Source organism: Candoia aspera, chromosome 1, assembly GCF_035149785.1.
Source record: "Candoia aspera isolate rCanAsp1 chromosome 1, rCanAsp1.hap2, whole genome shotgun sequence".
NCBI lineage: Eukaryota > Metazoa > Chordata > Lepidosauria > Squamata > Boidae > Candoia > Candoia aspera.
Window position 1 is genome coordinate 161,849,787 of NC_086153.1, and position 21,388 is coordinate 161,871,174.

Below are 21,388 nucleotides of genomic sequence, written 5' to 3' on the forward strand. Positions count from 1 at the left end.
GATCCGCAGAATAAATCAAGCAGCTCTCTGGGGTTTGGGCCAGTTCGAGTGCTTTCGCCGCTCTTCGGGCCCTCGGGTGGAATTAGGAACTGGCCCTGCCTCGTACCCGGGGCGTCTGTGCGCTGCGCTGGCTGACTTGGGTGCCCCAGAGGTTTGGGATCAGGCTGCGCTTAGTCTGACCCAAGGCCCGCCCAGACGCAGGAGACTCACTCTGCGACAGACCCCCCCTCGCACGATCCCATTGACCTCCCCAGGCTTCACTTGGCATCTACTTTTCTCGCCAGTCTATCTGGAAATCAACCTTCAAGGAGAGTTCATAGAACGCCTGCTTAAGAGGCGTTCTTCGGGAATGGCGAGGCGGCCATGTGGGAAATAAATACATTAATTCAGGAACGCGTGACATAAGTAGCTCCGTTCTTTTCAGCTCCTTAAGAAGTAAATGCGGGTTGAGTAAGAACCAGAGTGGGCAGAAGCAGCGGTGATGTCATCCAAATGCTGCTTGCCACCCTGATACAGACTTTAGAAATCAGCCTGGAATTGATTTCTGCTCATCTATTCAATAATTCAATCTAGATCCTGTTGCTTGAACAAGAAGCGCAATCCTAAGTATTTTCACCCATGAACGCTAAGCGTGTTTAGGATTGGAAAAGAGGCCTTGAGGTATTTTCTCAGGAGTGATTTATAACATCGCCTAACTATCGGTGTGGCCACAGAAAACCTGCCTTCATTATTGATATGTCGGCCCCGCGATGGATGGATAACGCTATAAATCACGAGTGAAGAAATGGCCTTCGTCGAGCTTACTTTGGAATAAATAGTCTAGGAATAGAGTGTTTATCGGACATCTGTTCCCCTGAAAGCCTTGGGGCTTAATATCCAGGTGAATAAGTTTATTATCATAGTCTTGAAATGTATTAACTATTCTTTATAATACCTCCTGGGGAAGGTAGCTCTTTCTCCAGCTTGAGAACCTCAGTCACTCAGGCGCTAGGCACCGCCTACCCGCGGACTTTCGTCCACAATATCTCGGTCCGTGGGTCGGGGATCGTAGTACTTGTTTACTTTGGTTAACTGACTCGTAGCTCGTTCGGGTCGGCACAACACGTTTGGCTAAAATAAGTTGGCTAGCTTATGGTTCTTGGTTTCGTCGTTGGGGCTTGCTATAAGTAAGTGGATGATTCCCGTGGGGATGCCTCTGGCCGCCTCTTTCTCCAGCCTCCGCTGAATCGACGGGGTATGGGAGTGGCTCCCCAGTTGCCCAGACCTCTCCCCGTTTTTCTAGCACAAAAATATCCTTGTGACCAAGATGCGTTAAGGAGATAAATTATTAATACAAATAGCTCATCCCTTAGAGCCTAGTTTTTATGAGCACTGAGGCCTCTAAAAGTAATGGCCATATCTGTCATCTTTTATTGCTACTTTGGCCTCCGAGTGTGACGCCCCCCTCTCCCCCATATCGCTTTTTCTACGTTTAACGGATCGCCCTTCCTTTCCTCCTCTTGACGTCCTCTGCTTCTTCCTTTCTTGCCTCCTGTTCAAGAATACAGTATAGCCAATTCAACGGTGAAAATTCAGGACAAAGATTTATTTATTTATTTATTTATTTATTTATTAAATTTATCCACCGCCCAATCTCGTTCAGTGACGACTCTGGGCGGCTAGGTGGAAACTTCTGTAATCGGAGCAACAGTAGTTCATACCTGTGTATTGATGCTTAGACCAGCCAACACACACCAAATCCTCTCAAGCACATTTCCATTTCAAGAGGGACAGCTCGCTCGTGGCTGCCTTGGCACAACGTGTTCCATTAGCCACGGCTAACAAACCTCAGTGGTGGTGTTTAGTATTGTACTGTTTGTATTTAGCATGTGCTTATATCCGGGCACAGTACAAGATCTACTTTTCCTCACCCAACAGCCCTGCGAGGTAGACTGAACTGAGAGAATGTGAGTGGCCCAAAGTCACCAGGGGCTTCCATGACTGAGGTCTCTATCCCCAGTCACAGTCTAACATCTTCTACCTACACTAATAATAATAGTTTCGCATTGTTCACGCAATATGCTAAGCCACAACAAGCAACGTGGTGATCTGGTTCCCAGTCATTTGCTTTGTTGCGTTTTGGTTTGGCCAATGCGATTTGTAAACCATGGTTTATCAGGTGGTGTGAACCCAGCCACCAAGTACGGCAGGATACTTGAGAGACGGCCTGCCACGTGAGGAACCGGCGATTCGGATCGGAGCGCTAATTATTTTTCTGAGTTCTCCTTCAAAACCAAACTGGCTTCTCCGCGGCGCCCAAACGTCAGCGATCCAGAAGTTTATTCCCGCGGTCGCCAGAGTTTATAGCAGACGCTTCAGCTTCACTGGGCTTTCTTCCTAATAAATCCATGCTAGAGGACACTGTTAATCTGATGTTCCCGTGTTAAGGCCTGGAGTTGCGGAGCCCTTTCAGGTCTCTCTCTCGAACTGAAGCAGGAGGCGGGTTCGTTGGCTGTTTTCCGCGCCGCTGCCGGTTGAGATGCGATATGATGCGGCTGCGCAGCCGCCACCCCCCTCCCCACTGGTCTGGTGCTGTTTGCGATCCGGGCTTCCTTGACATTTCTGAAGTAATTTAGTTAAGGAGAAATGAGTTGTTCCCAGTAGAGAGCGCAAACGAATGGAGGGGAGGTAGCCAGCGTGATAAACGGCGCTTTCATTTGGAGATCTCCAGAGCTCGTTTAAGGCTCATTTTCTGTATTAGCCCCCTTTGAGCTATTAAGACACCAGGCGGCGACCGTGGCTCCTCGGCTTGGGGCTGCCCCGCCAGGAAAGACCCCGCCGCGCCCCGAGCTGATGCCTGGCCACCGGGCCGGAGAAGAGGAGCGAACGGCGCTGTCTTAGGGGAGGGGGGAACCCACCCTCCTCTTAATCTAAAGTGGCGGAGGGGGGTTAATACGATTTGGAGGGGGCTGGTCAATGAGCAATCAATAAAGTAATAATGAGAGGGACGCGCTACATTAACAGGCTAGAAATCCAACGAGACATTAAAGAATCATTCGGAACTCTCGTCGCTATTAAGGCGGGCGAAAGGAGGAGGAGGCTGAGCCCGGCGTGGGGCTAATGGTTGTCCCAGAAAGAGGGCCCCCAGGCCCCCGAGCGGAAGCTGGCCTCTGGAAGGCGCTTTGAATCCCCCGCACTCCGATCAGGGGTCGGGCGGCTTCCGCGTGCCTGAAGCGAGACGGGTGTGTGTGTTTCTTTTGGGTTTAGTGGGTTATGCGAACCCCGTCTTGGAGTCCTGTAAATCATAGTTGGTGGTTTAGATAATGTGTGAACTCAGGCAACTGTGGCTTAGTCGGTAAGCTAAGGAAGCCACGGCGCGGTGTGATGTGAGACCCAGCCGTAGACATTTTTAGTTTTCAAGGCTTGTGGAACAAAGTTTGCAGGGGGTTCTTGCCCAGCAATAGAGAGGGAGGGAGGGAGGGAGGGAGGTATTGTGTGCAGCTTCATTCAGAGTGCAAAGGCGTCTCCTTCAGCCTTGACCCGGCTTGGCTTCAGATAAACCAAATGGTTACCAACGGAGCTTACTTCTGAGTAAGTCTGTTTTCCAGCCCTGCACCCAATGAGTCTTTAATAAGTAACTAATCCCCTTAAACTAATTGTATGTGCTTAACGAAGAACTAATCTGGGTTAAGCGAGGAATATGTTATCCATTCAAGCTTTTTGTTGCAATTATCTCTGCCAGGCCATGTGCTTTTTCTACCCTGGGATAATTTATCCACCACCTCCCCTCTCCCTTCCCCCACTTCCCCGCTCAGCTTCTGCGTTGATTACAGAAATGTAGATCGGGATCCCCCTTCACGGTATAGCTGCACTGAACATGGAGGCGGGGTTGCCCGTCCAGCCTTGGAGTGGGGCAGGATACTTAGGCTCCAACCCCAGGCCCCCTTACAAGGTGCGAGCTCTTTGTGCTTGTTTGGAGAGGTTCGCTTTGGTGGTGCCCCCACCTGGCCTGCGAGCGAGGAAGGGGTCTCTCGTCCAGGCTGGTGGGGGTTCCTGAATATTTGCCCCGGCCCAGGTGGGTTTCTTCAGACAGTGCTGCGCTTTGAAGGCGGCGCCATATCACCTTTACTCCTGAAACATTAACAACAGGCTGGGTGGTTTGATATGCCTCGTTCTGGATGCGGCAAGGGTGCAATTATTTCCGGCCAGGTGGAGTTTTCTCTGGAACTGGCTTTAGGGGGAAATAACGTTATGTGGATGACAGGGGGAGGGAGCGAGGCTTTAAAGGAATCCCAGCTACTCACCCTGCGGTCGTCGGCAAATCAATACGCCCGGGGAAACTGGGCGTCTTCAGAGGATGCGGGGGGGGGGGGGCGGACTTGCCATTCTTGCCCTCCTCGGGCTTTTAGAGAAGGCTCCTGAAAATGCCGGTGGAATATGGGACAGGAAGGGGGCCAGGGTGATGACCTCGGCAGAATGTTTGGTTTCCTCTGGAAGCTGCTCCAGGAGGAAGCGAATGAGAAGCAATAGAAGTCTCAGGATGGCGTTAAAAGCCCGCGGGCGTAATTGCCACCTGCTGACAATACGAAGGTTGACACCTCCCCGGCCAATAAGGAATAGTTAACTCTAGGGCTACGTTATCTGGGTTGCAAAAATCTGAATGATCGCTAGAGGGCAGGCAAAAGTTCGCCTTTACTTTATTTTCAGATATTTTCAGTGTTCCGCCGGTCTGGATTTTGTACCCAGATATGATCAGTCTTACTAATGGTCGTGATAGGGAGGATTCAAGCTTAAAGTTGTTGGGACCGAAGTTTAGCTAAGCCTGCCTTTTCGTACTACAGGTGAATGCCGAAACTCAAGCATTTCATGTTCAATCCACCCGGTGTGAAAAGGGGCAGACACAGTTCTAACATGATACTGATGTCCTCAAGAAATAAATTCTAATCCCTTCAATGGGATTTACCCTGAAAGAAGCTTGTATACGATGGCAACCGCATTTTTACACGCACATTCTCAGGCGTGGGTCTAAGTGTGATTTAGGATCGCCCACTCGCCACCCTTTCTCCTGGTTTGGCTGCTTGCCGAAAGAGGCTGAGTTGAGTTCCTTCCAGCTAGTCGGAAGTGCCAAGGGATGGACAAAGAAGGCTGCTTTTGTGACAAAGGACGAACTCGAGCTAATCTGGAGTTTGCAAGCACAAGACATCAGTCTAAACCAGCGTTTCTCAACCTCGGCAACTTTAAGACGTGTGAACTTCAACTCCCAGAATTCCCCGGCAGCATGGGGAATTCTGGGAGTTGAAGTCCACACGTCTTAAAGTTGCTGAGGTTGAGAAACACTGACCTAATCCATGCACATTTCTGCTGACTGTTTTCCTACCTCTTCCGCCAGGCTTACCAGCCTAATAATTTAATTCTGTATAATCGAGAATTATAGATAAGCTTAGATGTTCCCGGTGATGCTTTCTAACCCTTGAGAAAATATCCAAGTGGCTGGAGGGCGTGGAGGGGGGGCGGAAGAGGCTTTTTTTTGGTAGTAAATGTGTGCTGAGAGCTCAGAGCATCTTCTACACTCCTCCAAACTGTCGTTATACTGAGAGGACAGATTTTATATTATTTCAACGACGGCTGGGAGATCCTATGGAGACTCTCTAAGCTACTGGGGGGCAGTGGCCTGAAAGGATGAGACCAGTCGAATTTCAGAGAAGAAATGAGCTGCAATGAAATCGACGGGGGCTTAATTTTGCCTAAGTATGGATAAAATTAGATTATTTCGGGGGGGGGGGTTGCTTCAACGAGTGTTTCAAAATATTGTATTTCCTCGGGAGGGGAAAAATAATGAATCCACTTGCCCCAGCGCCGGCCCTATAAATATAATATCTGCGGATTGCATTCTAGCTGAGGAAAACATACCCACATAGGAAACTACTTCACTATTGCACTCGTGGTGGAACGACAGGTACCTATTTAGATATATCGACATTTAACCTACGAGTCCAATTGCAGGCAAACGACACCCCCCCGCCCCCGGCGAGACGCGGAGCAAGAGAGATACAGAGAGCCTCTGAGGTGCAGCTGCTTCCAAGCTTCCTGCTCTGCCATTGGGAACAGCCCCACCCAGGGAGATCCGTTTGCCTTGCCGCCGCCTCCCAACCCAACTGTAATATATGCGCGGAAAATGGTATACATGTCAAGGAGCGAAAGTTTCACGCTGGGTTGCTCCATGCTCCATTTCCTTGCTGTATCCCGCTGCTGTCGTTGTAAAGCCTGCCTCGATCGACGACCAGCTCCCGTTTCCGGGAACAACGTTGTTCGTAATTACTAACAAACCAAGCGGCGACTGTTGCTTAGCTGCTTTCTCGCTTTTATGGAGAAGCTCGAGAGAAATAAGAGAAGGAGGCGGGAGCAAGAGCTGGCACGGTCCCTTAGCGGATGAAGAATTAAAAGTAGCCATCCTGTTCACAAATTTGCAATTTAAAAAGGGGAGCGGAGAGGAGAAGAAACAAAGCAGGCATTTCCAAAGTGAACGAAGTTTGAATCTTAGCAGGAAGGCGGAGCAGGTGGGGACTGCTGAGAGGTGCAACTGAAGTAATGGGGTCAGAAAAAAATTCCCAAGCATGGATTATTTGAAGTCTTGAGGGAGGGAGAGCTGCGGTTGCATCCTTTACACGCCTCCACAGCCCCACTTATCGATTGGGTGTACATATCGTTGATCTGTAATGATGCCTTCCATACAAGGAAGCATTCTTGAAGAGCAAGCTTAGTCCTGAGTTTATTCCGAGGTTAGTACGGTTACATTCATAGGCTTTGTCCAAAGGACGGACCTATGGGTGTGCAGCCGCAGGAGCATCGGTGTCTTGCAAAATGAGGCGAGCGGGGTCTGGATTGTGCCTCTTCTTACTGTCGATTGGGCTGGTATTTTTGAATGCCACCCACGCACAAGGGCTTTTGAGACTCTTGGACAATCACACCATACATTCATTGGGGAGAGGACAGCGATCAACTTTTTTGTCTGCTGCGCCTTCTCAAGTCTGGTTGGAGAAAGCATTGAGAAATTCTACAGTTTTGAAGCTGCACATTTCTGAATGCTGTTGCCCTTTTGGTACACTGTAATGCAAAGAACAAATGTTAATAATAAACCGTACTCATTTGAGTGGGATTTTAATCTCATGTGCATATGGGTGTGTTTGTGTGAGACCCTGCAATTGCAGGACAGGAGGGTACCCTACTTAGGGTTAAAGGCAATTGTCATTATTCCCCATGTTCTGGAGTGGAGTTCTAGGATTTGAAACTGGATCTGTAGCTTCAGCTAAATCTGGAAGGCTGGAATCCTTACTACATACTGAAATCAGTAACAAAATAAATGTCCCTTGATCTTAAAGAACGGCAAGAGAGACATGTAAATTAAAATCGAGCATCAATTACCAAATGAGCTTTGTTTTATAGCTTTATCCTATTATACACACCCCCTTGCTCTGGTGTATACACCTAATGCATGTATCTTGAGTAACTGAAATCACCAAATTGCATTACCTCTGGCAATAGCTTTAATGTTAAAATAATTATACAGATCTAGAGAACCTGATCCCAGTTGTTTCTTCCATGGGAGGCTTGCATTTTTTTAAAAGAAGAATTAAGTAATTTACAAAAGATGGAATACAGATTAGAGCTTGCATCCCTGGTGCTATGAAGTAGCAGTCGATATGTGGCAGAGACTTGGAGGAACTCTTGATATATTTGCACAAGTCGTCAAGCTGTTTACAAAAGAATTGATGGTTTTTGGGCTTCCCTTTCTCCCAAGGTGCATATAGCAGGAAACAGGCAGGCACAGTCATATCTCCCTCAGTGGGAAATACCCAGTAAGAATGTAGATTTGGCAAAAATTAAATGCAGTCTGTAAATATTCAGAGCCAATAAGCAGTGTCTACAGCACTGAAATTCCTCCCAACCCAAAGCCATGTAGCTTAGAGGCAAGTTTTATTCTTTTCAAGGAAACTTCCATGTTGGTTAGGATCACAACCTCTGATTCAGATGACCTCCTGATCCAGCCAGGTGCCTGCAGTTCTCCTCTCTTCCTCAGTAGATTGGTTTGGAGGGACTAAGGACAACTATGCTACCATACGCCACCCACTTTTTCAAAATGTGAACCAGTAAGTCACTTTGAAATGGCTTGGAACTCCAACATCTGGAGCTAACCAGATATGTTGGATGGTCAGATGACTCCCAGAATTTCATGATGTCTTGAGTGGAATAAATGGAAATTAAAATCCAAGCCTACCAAGAAGAGGCATCTGGCTGGAGGAAGAATAACATGGACTGGATGGCTCTTAGTTTTGCTATATTTTAATTTTGGCCCTTTATCCTAAGCTGAACGGGATGTAAGTCTTATTGATTTAACTGGACTGCTTCTCTTTAGATGTCTGAAGATCTGATGTGCTTCTCTGATAGGAAGACCCACAGAGCACAGTTCTGAGTCAACTTGGACAGGATCAGGCTGCAGAAATATACTTTCTAAACAGTAGTGGAAGTTTTGGTAGCCAAGGCTTTCTCTTGACTCCCTTGTACATCCTGTTGAAGAAAGGCAATGGGGCAACTCTGCCCCAGGGGGCCTTTCATTCAAAGAAACAGGTGGCCTCTAATTGCCCTTGCCACCAACAATTGTTGGTGGCAAGGGCAATTAGCAAATCCACAAAGAGCAGTTTCATAAGTTTATGATTACAACAGTCAATGCCTATTAGAACAATGAATAAATAATCTTGTGATGGAGAAATGCTGTGCTGTTAAGGGATCCTAGCTAGTATTGGGAATGAAGGTAAAAAATGCCCTCAAACTGAACTCAACGATGCAGTTTCCTTGGCAACAATACAGAAGTAGTTTGCCACTTTGTTCTTCAGATTTTTTAAAAATGTTCAATCTAGCCTGGTGGTGTTCCGAATCCTAATCAAATCTGACCTTTCACAGTTTCCAAGCCAACTTTGGCTAGGGCTGCTACAATTCAGAATACACTGACTAGGGACTAAAACCACAGTACAAGCTTATCCCAGCAACCTCTTTGACAGGTCATGCACAGGCTACTGATAAACAAGGATATAGCAAACAACAAAACAAAACGATATAGTGCTCTTCTGAAAGGGTGCTAGTCCTATGCTGCTCAGATGGTCAATTTAAGCTGTAAAAGAAAGCCAGCTTCTGCCAACTGCATGCTGATATTTCTGCCACCCCAGGTACATTACAGGTTTTCTGCTGCTTCTGCCAAAAAGAGGTTTTGCAAAACCATACTTTTATTTATTTATTTATTTTTAATCGCATCTCTGAAGACTCATGGAAGAGTGCTATACCTATTCCCATCAGCAGTTAATGCTCCCTGGACTGATCACATGCAGCTGCAGTTTCTATCACTCTTTCTGTAACACACCACAATTATTTCTGTCCTTGGTGGGTGGTAGGTGGCTCTCATTTTGCCCACTCTATTCCCACTACATGAGCCAATCACAGTTGCCCAGTTCCAGAAGTCTGTTTTTTATGGTCTTTCCTTGGCTACTTCTGGATGCAGCTAGCCACAAGGTCAGAACTGGACTCCTTGGCCACTCATTGCCACCTTCCAGCATTAGTTGAAGACAGAGCTTCCATGCTATGGATTGTGCCTTCAGTGATCCTTCCTTCTTCATTCTGTCCTGCACCATCCAGGTGACTCCCCCTCCTTACCGATGTGTTATCTGTCAGTTGGGCTATTTCTGAACATAGGTTTGGTGCTGCACCCCTGTCCCAAAATAGCCTTACTGGAAAGAAAGGACTGAACTGTGCAGGGGCGCTGAGAGAGAGCTCCTACTTCATTCTACACTTCCCTCTATGCCTGTTACCTGGGCTATTGCTGAACATGGTACTGAGGACAGTGTATAGCAACATTCCAGTTGACAGCAGCAGAGACTGTAGGAAGGATTGTAAGAAGCATTTTGAGAGCTCCCTCCTCCTTCATCCCATGACCTCCTGTCCCCAGTGCCTGCCACATGTTAGTGAAATTGGACAATGCCTATGTGTTTAGATATTGGAACATTTGCTGCCTTCATCCCAGATCCTTACCTGGAACTGAGTGCTTGATGGAGATCAATGGGATTGGCCTCCAAGTAATTTAGAGTGGAAAATGAATTGACTGAAGTTTCACCCTAGAAGACTCAGGGTGCTTAAGTTCACATTCAACAGCAATGAGAAAAATGAGCATCAGAAACAGAGCCAATTTTCTATGGAGAAGACCATTTGGTCATTTCCTTACACTTAACTCAGGTTTATGATATTTCACACAGAGCTGGGATTTCTGCAATTTTCAGAGGCTGTACTGAGGGTTTTTGCATGGTACTAACAAAAAATTTGTATGAAACCTAGTGGAAAGTTGGCTTTGTTTATTTCTTGCCTAGAAGTTCTAGTAGTGCTATTCCCCAATACTTGCACTTGATGGTTTTTAAGCTACTCTGTCTTCTGTCTTGGATGCCCAGGATCAGGAGATGATGATCCTTGTACACAGGTACTTGGCTTCTTATCTTCCAGAGCTTTCATTCTTTTGCTTATAAAACACTTCCTTGAGGAGGCAATAGTCCCAGTTAAATCAGTGGGACTTCCTTCTCAGCTCTCAGTGAGGACCACGCTGTAACAGTCCTTACTATGAAGGTGTTGAACTAGATTGGAAATCCTGTTGTATGTTTCTTTGCTATGTATAGATTGGGACTCTAACAAAGATACATGAGTGCACCAGGAACCTGTATGGTTTGTTATCAATAACTGGCAGCAAAAGAAATAGGGGGAGTAGAGACATTCAGTGAGGCATTATGTAAATTAAAGTGATTGGTTGGTTGATCAGCATACTTGCTGTTAATCATAAACTATACACACACCTCCCAATTATGACATTGATTTAGGTTCAACTGTAAATAAAACTCATGTCAGGAATAAATTGCTTGCATTTGTTTTTGGTGGGGTTGGGTTTTTTTGGGAGGGGGGCTACAGAGAGCTTTATATCTAAATCATTGTCCTAATAGCCAGGAACCACACCGAGACAAGGAATAGGTCTCTAGTGCTTTATTACTGCTACATTAGACAGAAAATCCTAACAAACGGAAGAAGCGTGGGAAAAACCCAGACAGATAAACCCCGGAAGTTAAGGCGGGTCTGATCTGTGTCTCTTTGAATGGCTGCTTAACTCCTCAGTACTAGCATGTGTTTTCCCCCCTGGATAGTACTAGCATGTGTTTTCCCCTCCTGCTCACCACCAGTACTCATGACAATCACCTTTGAACAAATAAATTTGTTTTAATTTAATTTTCTTAACAGTCATTCTTCCTAGAAGAAACAAGTTAACAAAACCAGGGGATCTTAAGAAGTATGAATAGTATATTTTACAGTTTCATATATGCCACAAACAGTTTTTATTCATTTGTATTATTGGACTTTTCCTCTTTGTTCCCCTGCCCAGAAAGAATGTTTTCTTTATGGTCAGGTCAAAGGAGAAATACTGGCTTTTTTGGCTTGCTAAATTTAAAAAAGAAAAATATTTTAATGTATATTAAGTCAGTATTCAATGAAAAATGATCTAGCTGATTTGTTCACTTTCTCAGATTTAAATTACAAACGTTGGTGGAATAATAAACAGCTTACCACAAAATGTATTCTTATCAGTACACATTAAACCTTTAACCTTTATCAGTACACATTAACCTTTACAGCCTATTCTATCTGTTGATGATATAGGCTGAGAGAGGATTGTGATTATTATTTATTTGTACCCTGACTCAAGGCAGAATAAATAGAGGTTTCTCTAATTTTGTTCCTACAAGAACAAGCTCTTCTGAGGAAGGCTGGGTTGAAAGAGAATGTTTAGCATGAAGTTGCCCAGTGTGCACTATGGTTATTTGTGAACTTGAAATGGATCTCCTGGTCAAGTGCAACACTTCAGTTATTATACTGTACTTGTTGTATTTTGAGTATAACATTTTTTTTGCAATTATTCTCAACATTACATTCTAAAGACAGTTACACAGGAACAGTACTAATAGATACGGTACATGGTTTGATAAAGATATATATTTAAAATATATAATTAAATATATAATGTGACCAAGGTTAGTTCTGGCACAGAAAAAATATACCATTTCTGACTTGAAAGCTAGCAACTATGTTACCAGTTGAAATAGGGGTAAGTTTTTGCTCTAATCATTTGCTGATGAAAATATTAATGATTGGCCTATAATTCACAGTGCTGAAGAAGTGCGAACATTTGTATCCAGAATTACCTTTCATCTGTAATATTTTAATGTACAGAATATATTCAAATATGACTAACAAAAGGAATGTTGAGACCACCAGTGTACACTACTTTCACTGTTAACCTAAAAAGAATGCTATAAGGAAAATATGTAAGAGGTTAAGATCCACTATGTTATACAGTACAGCATATCTTTTCAATGTTATGCTATGTAACATAGTCTTTAGGGGCATGGGGCTGCATGTGCATGTCTACTAATTTCATATATGCAAGCTTGGAGTTCAAAATGCAAAAAGAAAGCCCTGCTACATTCTGTTAATCTGGGGCCCATCATGGCTGTGGTTCACCCTATTTCTCAGTGGTGAAATCTTAAGAGTTTTAGTCTTGTTTTCTTTTTTTCTTGTCAAGCGCTTCTGAATTTTTAATTGTCATGCAAAAGCCAGAAGTAAAATAGCAAGAGTACTCTCTTGCCCTGGAGAGAAACATTCACCTACTGAATTATTTAGGACTATCATAATTGGACTACAAAAATCTGGACATTAGATGGCATAACATAAAAATCCAACTCTTTGCTGCCATTTAATGATAATCTTTAATGATGTTTTGCAACCTGAACAGGAAAGTACTAGAATTGTTAGATATCACCTAATTCTTAAAGACGCAAGAACTCTGCAAGAAAATTAGTTTTCAACTTCTTAGGGGAAGGAAGACTCACTCTGCCGTAGCTGATTTACAATCTGCCATATATCCCTTTCTTCAGCTGTATTCTTGATCTGTAGTAGAGCAGGCGTTCTTTTGTTGACCAAAGGCTGCACTTAATACTCAGGCAGCAGAGTAGGTGAGGCCACACCACACAGGCTGGCAGGACTGGGTTTTGAGGAGAATTTTGGATCTCATAGTTTAATTGGTTTGCCAGCTCAGACTGGCAGGAAACTCTGCCTTCACTTTTCAGCAGACATTCTCAAAAGGGCCTCCAAGGCTTACCAAAACAGTATCCAAGGGTTGCATGCATGTGAAAGTTCCATTCTTACACTTTACTACTGATTTAGTAATCCAGAAACACAGAATATATGGATTCCTAACTAGGGAAGTGTACTGTGTTGCCAATTCTTAGGTTACTGTTGGTAGCACTGTGCTGTTGCCTTAAGATTTATTCTTAGGACACTCCATCTGAAGCTATTCTCTGGCTAGAAAGTACAGTAATTAGGTCATTGACTTATTTCCAAATGGGGTCCAATTCAAGTTTATAGTGGACCCCATGCTACATAATCTTCTTTCAGTAATCCCTAGATGTTAAGCATCTACAGTGTGGTCCTTTCTTATAAAAGCAGTGCCTCCTTTGGAGTTAGGTCAATATGCGGTATGCCTCTTTCCAACCTGACCTTCAGCAGCATGGTTTTATCCTATAATACTCAGAACTGGCAAATGCCTGGAATCACTCCCTCCTACGGAGAGTTATTTGTTCTTGGAACTTGACTAAATCCTGCATTACTCCAGTTTCTTTTCCAGAAAGATTTTCAGATATTATTAAACATGGAGAATGAAATCACACTGCACACACTATTCCTACTTCATTGATATTCCTGCTGGAAGAGATCTGGGACAGAGGTGTGCCATGGGGTCCCCTGTATGTATCCAGCCTCCAGCCTTGTATAATATTGAAGCCACACAGAAAAAAAAAACCTATGTTATGGTTTCTTGTGGTTATACACTAAGATAATGTCCAAAGAGACTCTTTCTGGACTTTTCATTTTAAACTTCTCTACCTTGGCTAATAGTCTGGCCATTGTGTCAAAGATTCCTTGTACCAGTCTATGCCAGGTCTTAGAGATGGAAAACTTCTGTCTGGACTTAATATATGGTCTGCCAGACTAGCCCATCCATCAACAGGCCTCAAGCAAGGTTCCTTCTTCTTCAGCAGACTGTTTTCCCCACCCCACCCCACCCCACCCCACCCCCTACAGCTGTGCTTCTGGGAAAAAAACCCTGAAGGCTGAGCTTTGCTGGTTTTGCCTGTGCCTCAAGCTTATCCTTCAAAGGGGAAAGGCAATTTATGCACAATGCTTGAAAATACTGATTCTGCAGGAGCTTCTTCCTAAGCCAGCAATCAAGAGGGCGAATAGGAAGAAGTAGGTGCTTTGCTCCCTCCTACATAAAGAGAAAATTACATTGGGGCAGCTTACTTTTCCAAAGGTATGTTTCCTGATGTTATCTAGTCTGCTAGGAGAGTTGGACAGCTGAATCTGCCTTTCTTTCGGATTCAGTTTTTTATTATACTTTAGACATATGGGGAACACGCTTTCATTCACTATGCATTTGACTTCTCATTATGATTTTGTTCTACAATTTGCCACCAGTGATTGTATTTTAATGTATCTGTAATTTTAACTATTTCTTTACTAATGTACTGAGTTTATTTTGATGTTGTATACTGCCTGAAGATGTTTTGCGTGAGAGGTGGCATGTAGGGGTGTTATAAATGAAACATAAAATGAATGCCAGCCATTCCTTTACAACAAGTCTGAAGCCTTTTTTTATTAGTAGGAATCTCTTCTGGATGAATGTAATTATGAGCTACGCAGGTTGCCCCTGACAATGTGATCTTGCCCATACTGCTTTCCTCTCTTCCTAGTTCCAGTTCCTCCAAAATCTGTTACTTCTCTGATGATGAACAAAGATGGCTTCCTTGGTGGTGTGTCTGTGAACACAGGCGAAGTGTTTTGTTCAGTACCTGGGAGGCTCTCCTTGCTTAGTTCGACGTCCAAGTACAAAGTCACTGTTGGAGAAGTTCAACGGCGCCTTTCACCTCCAGAGTGCTTAAACGCTTCCCTTCTTGGAGGAGTCCTTAGAAGGTAAGTCATGGGGCAGCCCAATCTGTACTTTCTGGTGGGATTAAAATTGTATTAAAATTGTTACAAGCAGTTGTTGGGTTAGTACTTAGTACTCCCATATGGAGCCGCCTAGATGTTAAGAAGATATAGATGACAATTAGCAAAAAAGCTTTTTCACTAATGCCCAACCTTTACTGCTCAACCAGGGAGGCTGGGTAGGTGTGAATGCAATCTCTTTGGTCAATGAGATGCTGGATGAAGGCCCACTTATTTAGAAGGCACTTATTTAGAAAATTTAGTTGTGCTATCATCTGCCTTACAAGGCGGTGGCTATGCTTCATTACATTGTTCCTTTTACTTGTTCCTTTAGGGTTGTTCCTATTTTTATTTCTGAATGTTGTTGTAAGCTATGCTGTAAGCTGTCTGGAAGTTTTAACTGAATGTTACAGTTGGATTAGTTTTAAATAATTAATGGTTATGAATGATAATTTACCATTCAGTTTGGTATATTGTTCTAGTAGAGAATGAGGGAACAGATGAGGTTTCAGATGCATTAGGTGACTGAAGCAATCTTTTAAAATTTTGTTCCCTTCCCCAGTATGAATTTATAACATTTATTTATTTTGTATGGTTGCTGTAAGAATTTGTAAAAGATGTGAAGAGTTACATACCAAATATATATACCAATGATTGTAAACTATGAAGAAATAACCTTTTGTTTTTTTTTTGCATTCCCCTTAATTTTAATAAATCCCTCATTAATGTGGCTTACTCGTCAACACGGGTTTCATTGAATTATGCCTCTGGTTCTTTAAGAATATCACAAATATGACAGCATTATTGGGCAGATGTTATTAATGGGATACAGAATGCAAGTCTTTCATGAAAAGCCCTGGAGTAAACATAGACATGGGATAAGAACATTTGTCTTAAGAATCAAAAAGAATGGATAAAATAGGGATGAAGTTCCACAATGGAAAAGAGTAAACAGTGGGGTTCTCTGAGGACTTGAATTAGGACTAGTTGGTTCAAAAACAACTTATAGATATGTGACCAAATTGGAAGACACAAAACCACTGAAGGTATTAAAAACAAAAAGGGATTAATAAAAGCTCTGAATGGGTATTTTTAAAATGGGGAAATGCCTATAAAATGTTATTCATTGTAAGTAAAGTCATGCACATAGGGGTGGGGAGAACCCTATTTTTAGATATAAGATCAGAATAACCAAGAATACAGTCTTGTTGCTATGGTGAACAATTTAATGAAAAGATCAACTCAATGTGAAAAAGCTGAATTTCAATGCTAGGGGATCATTGGGAAGGGCTCTGAAAATAAAACTGCAAGTATCAGTTTACTGACAATCTATAATGCAAGTACATTTGGAAAACTGCACAGTTCTTATCATTCAGTCTCAAAAACAATATTGTAGAGTAGGAGAAAATGCAAAAAAAAGGCAACCAAAGTAACTGAAGGACCTATGAGGAACAGCTATAATGTTAATAGCATTATTGTTATATTTTAGCTTAGAAAAAAGTTGACTAAAGCAGACATAATAGAATTATAAAATTATGCATGATGGGGAAGAAGTTGGTAGAGACAAATTTGTCTTTCTCAAAATGCCAGAACCTGGGATCATCACTAAAGCTGCATGGCAGCATATGCGGCAGAGATAAAATGGAGTAGCTTTTCACAGTGCCTGGCTGAAATATGGAATTCACTATCACAGGATAACTAGTGTGGGTGGCTTTGAAAGATTAGAAAAATATGTTTCTTAGATTTAAATCCTGGCTTTCCTTCAGATAATATACACAGCTAACCTTCCTCCATTTTCCCCACAACAACCCTGCTAAGTAGGTTGGGCTGAGAGACTGACTGGCCCCAAGTCAGTAAGTTTCTGTGGCTGAGGGAGGACCTGAAGCTGGGTCTCCCTGGTCCTAATCCAGCACTTTAACCACAACATTGTGGCTATTAGTTGTGATAGTTACATGCTATCTCCAGGGTCAGCAGCATGGAGAACAATAATAGGAGAAGCCTTTGCCCTTATATGCTGGCTGGGAATTCTCAGAGTGGTATTAGGAACCTATCCGAAGGGCATGAGGTTGGAGGTTGTCCTAACATAAACACTTCAGAATTAAAAAACAAAACAAAACTTTAAGGTCTTCCAGAAACAACCAGACCTTACATTTCCCAATCCATGTCATCCAGCACATCTGGGATTGTGCTATTCAACTGTTCTGACCATTTGCAAATCTACATGCTGTAAGCATGATCCTATCTCCATAGTTTTGCAAGGTTACATGGCTGTCCACACTACCTGTACATGTAGTGACTTCTAGCATTTTCTGGCATCACCCAGGCAATATAGTCTGTTGTGACTGCTATATTGGCCTAATGATGGTTGGATGAGTCTAGAGCAGCGGTTCTCAAACATTTGGTTTCAGGACCCCTTTACATTCTTAAAAATAACTGAGGACCCCAAAGAGCTTTGGGGTATGTGGGTTATGTCTATTGATATTGACTGTATTAGAAATTAAAACTGAGAAATTGTAAAATATTTAACGTCACGGTTAAATACCTTGACGTTAAATATTTTACTGAAGGGGTCTTGGGGACCCCCAGGGGTCCTCAGACCACCTTTTGAGAACCCCTGCTCTAGAAGATGCTAGTGGGGATCCTGTCTGTAGCTCACAGGCAACTGTCAGCCAGTCAGTGCTGTTACCCTTCCAAATTGATCAACAACTGCCCACCTCCCTAGGTTTCACTGGATCCCTGCCTTGGAAATGGGCTCTTCCCCTCCTCACAAAAACAAAATACATTGCTGATGCATTCCCCCCCACCCCGTTCCCCCATGTGCCCCTGCATATGTTTGTTTTATTTTGCCATAAAATGCAGAGGCAAACGAAGGGGAAGGTGATGCTTATTTTTTTTAAAAAAAAAACACACACAGAGAGTATAATACAATACACCCCTTGAAAGGCTTCCCAATTGCTGCTGCACCAAATCTGTCTCCTAATGGAGGCCTAGTAGCCATGTTGCCTTTGAATTCCTTCTTCTGACCCTGCCAGCCGGTGGGTATAATAGGATTGCATCTTCTAAGGCAGTGATAATTATTTCTGAAGTAGCATTTGTTGTCTTGAAATAACATCATCATCATTATTACCATACTTTATAAAAAAGTAATTCGAACTTACTGAATTTTGTTATTACACACTAAAACCAGACACTTTCACAGCCCTACTGTATATTGCTGAGGGCGATTGCATGGCTGACATTCCACCCCAAGCCATTCTTCAGCTCGAACCCCTCTTTCCACTTCTTAGCCTCTTTGAGTGCTTTGTAAGCAGAATTACAACAGAAACAACAACAAAACACCACCACTGGACAGCTAAATGCTGTTGCTGACGCTGTTTTCCAAGAACACCCAGTTGCTTCCTGGCAGTAGCGGAACCAAAACGGGCATAACCCTTCTCCTCGTTAACTTGCAACGAGCAAACCCGAGCGGGATAGGCGGAACTGGCGGCCCAAAGAGCAGCAGTGGGTCAGGTTGCAACGGGCCCCGCGAGACTCTTGTAACAAGGGCGGCGTTTCTTTCTTTCCCGCCTTGTAGCACCACGAGACCTCTTCTGTCAGCGTTGCTCGCACGCCGATGCTTGTGCCCAAAGCCCCTTTAAGCGCCGGGGCTCTCTTGCCTCCCACCCCTCAGCCCCTTCTTCTCTCTCCCGGGGACATTCCTTGAGTTTTGAATCCCAGCGTTGCTTTTCTCGCCACTGCAGAGCCAAATCGAAAAACGGGGGGCGATCGTTGCGAGAGCGGCTAGAAAAAATCGGTTTGAATTTACCAGCCGGGAGGCGCAAAGCGGCAAATGTCACTTTACTCACCTCCCTGGTGGAAGGTAAGCAGACTTTCTGTCCGTTTCGATTTCTTCTCATACCCCCCACCTCCTCTGGCGACACTTCTGGGCGAGGAAAGGTTTGACATTTTGTGAAGTTGCATCGAATCGTTGCTGCTGTGGCATGAAAAATCTGCCATGCAGAAAATCAAGGCTCATTACAGATCCCAACCCGGGCTGTGTTTAAGATTCAGCAAGATTAAAGTTGCAGTCTGAAAAAGAAATTGGCATTTACTTTTAAGTAACCGTGTTACATGAATTCTGCAGTTGCCAGCTAAATTTCATTCATATTTAAATAGTACTTCTGAAATTAACAACCGTCATCTAATATATTTGTTAGGACCTATGAAGGTGGAGTTAAATTGGTCCCCAAGGAAGAGGAAAATACTTTAATTAAAATGTTTTTCTGGGAATAGCACTCCCTGCAAACTAACTTCTCCACTATACTCAAATTTATATACAGTAAAGGAAAGTCCCACGGTATTCATAGATGTGAAACTTATTCTCAAATAAATATACATAGAACTCAAGATTCTAGAACATATAACAAACTGTTATGTATTACTGTACTTGGAAGAGAAATAAATGTTTATGACATATGTCTTCATGGACAACAGAACTTTTCATCAGATTCGTAGCTATTATATACTGTACATACCTGTGGTTGAAGAGGAATAGTAACAGGAGAAGACACAGGGCAGTGAAATAGAGGTGAGAAGGGTAATGACTTATCAATAGCAACTGTTTGCAAAACAGCTGATGAGTTGATTAATATATGTCGTTTGTTCATTACTTCATTTGAGGATGTGGACTTAGCCTGCAAAAACCTATGCATAATTAATTCACTTATCTTAAAAAGGAACAATATTTTGTGGTGTTTTTGCTGCAACAGACCAACCTTCTGGGAAATTGTGAAAAATATGTGAGGGACATACAGATGCAGACTTGGATAGATGAATACTGTATATACATCACTAGGGAACTACATTTGCTACTTAACACAGATTCAGATTTGCAGATCTCATCTCCAAAAAAAGAATAGAAGTAAAGAAAAACTGAGGATCTATTGCATAGGTTAATTTGAAAAGATGGACATGGAAGAAGCAGCTGAACTGAATTGAATTGAACTGAATCAGCAGAAATTGAGAAGTGTCAGAAAGCCAAAGTGTAGTTATGGAGAAGGCAGTTAAACAGTAAACTCAAAAATTAGCCTGGTTACTCACTGATAAACTGAATGAAGATCTTAGCACCAGAGGAGATCCCTTTCATAGGGACACTGACTGCTTTTAATAATCCTAGGATGTGACTGTTGCATAAAGATAATGTGTTTTTGGTTCTTTTGATTGTTAATTTCCAAGCAGCCATTTTAATGAACAATTGTGCTCTTTTGGAGCAAATAAAGAAACACATTGCCTATTACAAATAGGAGGACAAGGTAAAAGTAAACTTACAGAAAGAAACAAACTACAAGTCCTTTTTGACAGAGATCAATAGCAGTTACCTAGAGCTGTTGGTGCTGTGCTGAGTCCAAGAACACAGTTTTCAATACCTTCCTAGCAAATCTTTGCCATTCAAATCAAATTACTTAAAGGGAGGCATTTATTTTGTGGAGTGTAATGTCTAGGGGAACTTTAAAGTTAATGGGAAAAGGTAATTTTAGTAAACACTATGATGGCTATTAATATATATGTTACAACATAATGTAATTTCTCATCTGGGGCAATCAGTTTTTTCACTAAAAAACTAAATGTCAGTCCACCTGGCAGGAATTAGCACCTCTATCAGCATTATTGCACCTTCTTCTGGTAATCAGTCCTCAAATTTTAACAACCTATATGTGGGTTATAGAAAGAGAAAGTTAGCCAAGTGATGAAATCTGAAGGATGATGGATGGATAGCTAACTAGACAGATTGTTGTCTCTTTCTCTCCCTATGTCAAGGGTTTACCAAGGATGGAGGTACTCCTATATCTTCTGTAAATTTTATTACAACAATTAAATATCCATGGGAAATTCGTTTTTTTCTCTTCCATTTGCTTACCTGTTCAAGATTGAGTGTCATCACTTATTTATCTATCAATCAATCATTAGAACAGTTACTAAAATATAATGCATTTGCTTTATATTATAAATCGGGAGTATATTCTGCTTCTCTTCTTCCTTTGAGTTTAAATTGCAAGAGTGTCATAGTTTGATATCAGAGCAAAGAATTATGAAAATAAGCAGTAATTTAAGCTTTGTAGTTTTATACCCACTCATCCCTTTTATGTCAAAGTAATCCCCACTAGCAAGAATAGGATTCTGGAGTAACTATGCATAGGATCATGGCTTTTAAGCTCTGTTTTTGAGAGAGTTGGCATAAGCTGTGTATTTGCAGTCTCCAGAGGCAAAGACAACTGAATAGCAATAACTTCAGTTGCATTTGCTTATAATTTAT

The 21,388-nt window shown here is 42.8% G+C and overlaps 1 protein-coding gene across 7 annotated transcripts in view; it reads left to right on the forward strand.

Moving 5' to 3' along the window:
• The window catches only part of TFAP2B (transcription factor AP-2 beta), a 63,191-nt gene that overhangs the window by 15,554 nt on the left and 26,249 nt on the right, over positions 1 to 21,388 (forward strand). For all 7 annotated transcript variants that reach the window (XR_010068828.1, XM_063317013.1, XM_063317064.1 and 4 more), the window contains exons 5-6: positions 14,862 to 15,081; positions 18,837 to 18,955. Coding sequence is in view for 6 of the 7 variants with exons in the window: in XM_063317013.1 (XP_063173083.1) it covers positions 14,862 to 15,081; positions 18,837 to 18,955 (339 nt within the window). In the remaining variant the exon portion in view is untranslated. The remainder of the gene's footprint in view (positions 1 to 14,861; positions 15,082 to 18,836; positions 18,956 to 21,388) is intronic.